The sequence below is a fragment of the Triticum aestivum genome, chromosome 7D (genome assembly GCF_018294505.1).
Source record: "Triticum aestivum cultivar Chinese Spring chromosome 7D, IWGSC CS RefSeq v2.1, whole genome shotgun sequence".
Lineage (NCBI taxonomy): Eukaryota > Viridiplantae > Streptophyta > Magnoliopsida > Poales > Poaceae > Triticum > Triticum aestivum.
Window position 1 is genome coordinate 27930806 of NC_057814.1, and position 5255 is coordinate 27936060.

At 50.8% G+C, this 5255-nt stretch overlaps 1 protein-coding gene across 1 annotated transcript; it reads left to right on the top strand.

Moving 5' to 3' along the window:
• Positions 1 to 583: 583 nt before the first annotated feature.
• LOC123168369 (peroxisomal membrane protein 11-5) lies at positions 584 to 3297 on the top strand. The gene is made up of 8 exons (XM_044586240.1): positions 584 to 803; positions 1676 to 1883; positions 1993 to 2067; positions 2153 to 2227; positions 2367 to 2447; positions 2553 to 2625; positions 2707 to 2882; positions 2971 to 3297. The coding sequence occupies exons 2-8, from the start codon at positions 1692 to 1694 to the stop codon at positions 2998 to 3000; spliced, it is 702 nt and encodes a 233-aa protein (XP_044442175.1). The 5' UTR covers positions 584 to 803; positions 1676 to 1691; the 3' UTR covers positions 3001 to 3297.
• Positions 3298 to 5255: the final 1958 nt, after the last annotated feature.

A 5255-nucleotide genomic window follows, 5' to 3' on the forward strand; every position in this document is an offset into this window, starting at 1 on the left:
CATGCCTTTTTTGTAGTGCTACATGGGCAACTGCCTAGTGTTAGTAGGTGGCAACTCCTAAAGTTTTAAAATCATGGCAACTGCAGTAGACCAGACCACACATGGCAACAGCTGTAGTTGTCCAAAAAATTGCAATCTGGAACTTTGACCTGAGATGGCAACTGTAGTTGAGCAAACATGGCAATTGTAGTTGTCCGACATGGCAACCGTAGTTCAGCGACATGGCAACTGCACTTAAACGAACATGGACGAGGGTCCGACCCATGGCAACTGCGGGCGCGTGGTAAAGTGTCACGTGGGGCGTGCGGGACCACGAGGTACGAGACCTGACGTACCGGGCGTGTGGGTGTTATCTATTTCGCCCACACGCACGCGTGTAAGAGGGACCGGGAGGGAAAAACAGGCGTGTGGGCGCTAGTTATTTTGCCCACACACAGGCGTGTGGGCTGGTCCTCTTAAGCACCACACAGAATGTGTGGGCAGATCCCTTAACGCCCACACGTGTGGCAGTTATCAGCGTCCATTTTTTTCTATAAATTTGCTCAAACTTGGCATTGTTTGACTTTGAACAAAATTTATGTATTCTTTCTTCAGGGAAGGGAGCAGTACCGTACGCGTGCGGGGGCGTGTAGCAATTACCAGCCTGGCATTATAACGGAGACCTGTTACGCTTGCTCGTGGCGTCCTGTATTTGTACATCTCTGTCCAAATCGCCGTGATCCAGCTAGCTTACACAGAAGGGCGATTCGATCGAGGCCGCCGCCCCGCCGCCGCCGCCGCCGGAGACGATCCCCTGCAGTCAGGTACGAGCACCAACCCGGAATCCCATGGCAAAATTTTCTTTTTACTCTTTGCAAGCTCTTCCCCTGCTCGGCGCCGCGCCTCTGACCAACTAACTTCCTGCCCGCTTTCTCCCGGGATCCCCTTCTCCCCGTCCTTCTCGCCTGATCCGGTGGGCGACGCCGGATCTGCCCCCTAAGTCCACCGCCGCCGTGCCGTAGCTTAGCATAGGCAGCTTCGCCCGCCGTCGCCGTGCTGGTTCGGCCTCGTCGCGGCATATACAGCGCCCCTGCTGCCTCCGCACCCAATCGGCGGCCATGGAAATTTCTCTTCGATGTATCGGCTTTTAGTCGCCCATACAGTGAGGGCCCGGTTCCGAACTGACCTCACCATCCGCCCCTGTCGCGATCCACTAGTAATTCTTGGACTCTGTTCACGACGTCTCGGAGTCGGAGGTGCTCTGTATTACTGTCGGCGGTTCTGATTTTAGTCGCGTAGTTCTTCGCTGTTAGCTGCTGACAGACCTCGCAGCGCGCTGAATTTGGCTGAATTGCTGCAGCCAGATCGAAATTGGATGTCACCGGGTTGACCTTTGTGTTCCTCTGAACAACATGTGCGAGTGTAAATCGTATGGAATCCCTGAATAAAAGTATGAACCAAGAAACAGTCATTTGAGCAATCTTAATATATCCCGTAATTACTGGTTGTGTCTGATGAGGCTCTGAACCCTTTGGTTGTTAAACCCAGTTCAATATTCAGTATGCACTAGAGATTATTGTTGGGTGAATACACATTATTATTCGGTTTAAGTTCTTGTTTTATGCTTCTGTCATGAGAATCTTCCTCTGTTCACTGTTACAAATTTGAGTTTTTGATACAACATTTACTTCTGCAGTTAGTTAAGCTACAAAATGGCCTCGCTGGACACCGTCAGAGGAGATCTTGGCCTGGTTGTTTTGTACCTAAGCAAGGCTGAGGCAAGAGATAAGATCTGTAGAGCTATACAATATGGATCCAAGTTCCTGAGCAACGGACAACCAGGACCTGCACAGAATGTCGACAAATCAACTAGTCTAGCTCGGAAAGTTTTCCGACTGTTTAAGGTAGAGTGTGAATTATTTTGTGTAGTAGAGTTTGCAAATAGGAAAAGATATCGTATTTTAATCTTGACATGGTCTATGGCGTCACTGATGCACTATTGATGGTTTGCAGTTTGTTAATGATCTCCAAGCTCTGATTAGCCCCCCTGCCAAAGGAACTCCACTTCCGCTGATCTTACTTGGAAAGGTATGCTGCTGCTGGTGTTACATTGTGGGAACATAGTCAGCTGAAGACAGGATTCTAATTTTCTAATTTTGCTTTCTGTCCTCAGTCGAAGAACGCGATGCTGTCAACTTTCCTCTTTCTGGACCAAATTGTTTGGGCTGGGAGAACAGGAGTATACAAGGTCTGAATTGTTGTTCACATCAGCATGTTAGATGTTTAATTCCTTATATGGTTTTACCTTATTTATCCCTCCAAAAGTTCATCCAAGAAATTTAGTTACCTACATGGTGACAAGCAAAACAATACAACTGTTTCTGCAGAACAAGGAGCGAGCAGAGTTTCTTGGCAGGATAGCATTTTATTGCTTTCTCGGATCCAATACCTGTACTACTATCATCGAGGTTTGTTGCTTCTCTACATGGCTATCTGAAAACTATTTGATTCTGTTTTGTGCCAGATCTTTGTATATTACCTGAAATTAACATCTGATCCGTTCTTCATTCTAGCTAGCCGAGCTTCAGCGGCTTTCCAAATCGATGAAGAAGTTAGAGAAGGACCTCAAGCACCAAGAGCTGTACAGTGGTTTCGACCGTAGGAGCTTGACATGACACATCTCCTGTAATTACCTCCACTAACACAATATACTGCACCGGTGATGCTAGAACGAGCAGTATCGGATGAAGCTGAAGAAGTCCAACGAGAGGCTGCTCGCCCTCATCAAATCGAGCCTCGACATAGTCGTCGCCGTGGGGCTGCTGCAACTGGCACCAAAAAAGGTCACTCCTCGCGTCACGGGTGCGTTTGGGTTCGCTAGCTCGCTCATCGCCTGTTACCAGGTGGGTATCTCATCCCAACTCCAGCCTCCCTATCATTTGTTCAAGCCACCTGAAAACTCGAGAACCTGAACTATTGTTTCCTTGGCAGTTGCTTCCAGCCCCAGCCAAATCCAAGTGATCTGCCTGCCCACCTCGGGCCAGGCAGCTGGTGCATTGATTGGTGAAACGGCGGTTGCTGTCGCCCCTTGTTGTCGCTGATACTGATAAGAAATAAATCTGGACCGAACTGTCCGTCCCCGTAGGATATAACCAAGGATTATTGCTGTGCATGCTGGCATTGCCGAGGGCCATCTCATAGCCTGGTTGATCTGCCTTGCCTTAGACTTGATCATGTAGCACGCTTGTATTTGTATGGTCCGGTGTGCCACTATCATACTACAACTGTTGCGAAATAATTAGAAATTTCATACTAGAATGGTGACGGCTCGCGTCTAGATTTATCTTGACGTTGTGCCGCGACGATGATGCGTTAGCTGGATGTTCTTCTTTCTTCTTCTGTTGTTTTTGTTTGAGAAAAAAAAATTCATGTATGTTGTATGAAGTTGCCTTCTGCAAACCAAAACTTAATTTCTCAGGCGGTGCGTGGGCCTAGTCTAAATGAGATTGAAATTGGGGCAAAGTTGCAGCAAAGATATAGTCAGGCAGAGGTTGAAATTTCCACCAGAACAAACGGTATTATAAGTGTGAATGGAAAACAAACAGAACATGAGACTGCCATGGCATGCCCCTGCAAATAGCAACATCATGAAGGGAATCACGGTATTTTCCAGTTGATGTGAGTAACAAAATTTGGATGGAGGCTGTCTCTCCCCCCTCTCCGGGAGCGCTCCTCCGCCGCCCCCGACACCTCCACCGCTGGTGCCAACACGCCGCTCCTCATCACCACCACCTCCGACGAGGATCCATCTCTGCCCTTCTGCCATGGAACCAACTGCTTTCGATCTGCGCAGGTTGCGCTCCGGACCACCTTGCGGATGGGGAACACTGTTGGAAAGGACTTCAAAGAACAACTCTGGCGTTCCTCCTCCTGCTCTGCTCGGCTATGCATCTCCTTCACCTCCACCTCTCTCTGGCTACACGGACCCTAGTAGTTGCTCTGCTTCAGGCAACTCTTGGCGGGTCTGCACCATGCTTCGCCGTGGTGAAGCTTGACCGGCTGAACTACTGCTTCTCTGTCGATTCAACAACCTCTAATCACCAGGCAAAACTTTTTACCTTCAAGTTGGTGCCACATCCCACCCATCACCCACTTCTTTTGGGCCGCAAACTCTCGCTACACTCCTCGCGTTTCCTGACGAGATGGCTGACGCTTTTCGCAAAGAATCATGTGATCCCGACAACAGCCTAAACCCGAACCACCTGATCCGCCGCCTCCGCAATAGCATCACTATGTTGCCATAGTCCCTTACCGAAAAAGGCTTTTGCCCCGCTTTATATATAAAGCAAACCACACATTACAACTGGCAGTACAACAAGAAACGGAAAATAAAACGACATGATACACAACACTACGGAACGACTAACGAGCTCCGAAGGACCCATAGGACATCTGAGCCCACGACAGCCTCAGATCATGTCATCAACGCCTGCGACAAGGGAGCTATTCGCCGTCGAAGGAAAGCCACGCTCCGTCCCTCCCAAGGCCAAACATGTTGTCCCGTCGCTGCCTTCGAAGAGGGCACCCCTACCCTCTCGTCCTGGATCGAAGGACGCCGTCCCGTCGGCAGGGAGAGCAGCTCACCCCCGAGCCCGCATGGACAGGCTAACTAGTTGCCGGGGAAAGGACAACGGCCGTGGCGACCTCACCTCTGAAGGAAACCCATTGTCTCCGCCCAAGACCCAAAAGCCCACCGCAGCTGCGGAGCAAGGACACTACTGAAGACCGGCAGACAACCACTGCACCAAGCCCCTAACCACGAAGAGCTCCCAAGGCGTCGCCTTCAAGAAGTAAGCGACGTTGATGCATCGGCGCTGCCCAATCCAAAGATTCTAGGCTTTCGCCCGGGACCAAGAGGCGGAGGGCTGGGTGTAGGTCTCGATGTCACCCACACAGAAGAAGAACGGCGCCACGGGCCCCGCCAACATCGTGACCGGCCTCGCTAGTCAAGGGTTTCCCCCGACCTAGAGCCCACACCCAACGCCCCTTCGACCTGCAGAAAGGGAGAACCATAGGGCGCCCAAATCCCTGCTGGACGTGAAGAACACTACACCAGTGAGGCCGCCACCACCTTCAGATAGGTACCATGCTCACTGCTGCCTCATCGCCCGACGCAGCCAAGGATGACACCATGTCTTGCCTGCGCCACCCCCCGTTGAAGAGGAGGGGGCACCCTATCCAGCAGTGGTTGCCGCCACCCACGACACCCTTAGATC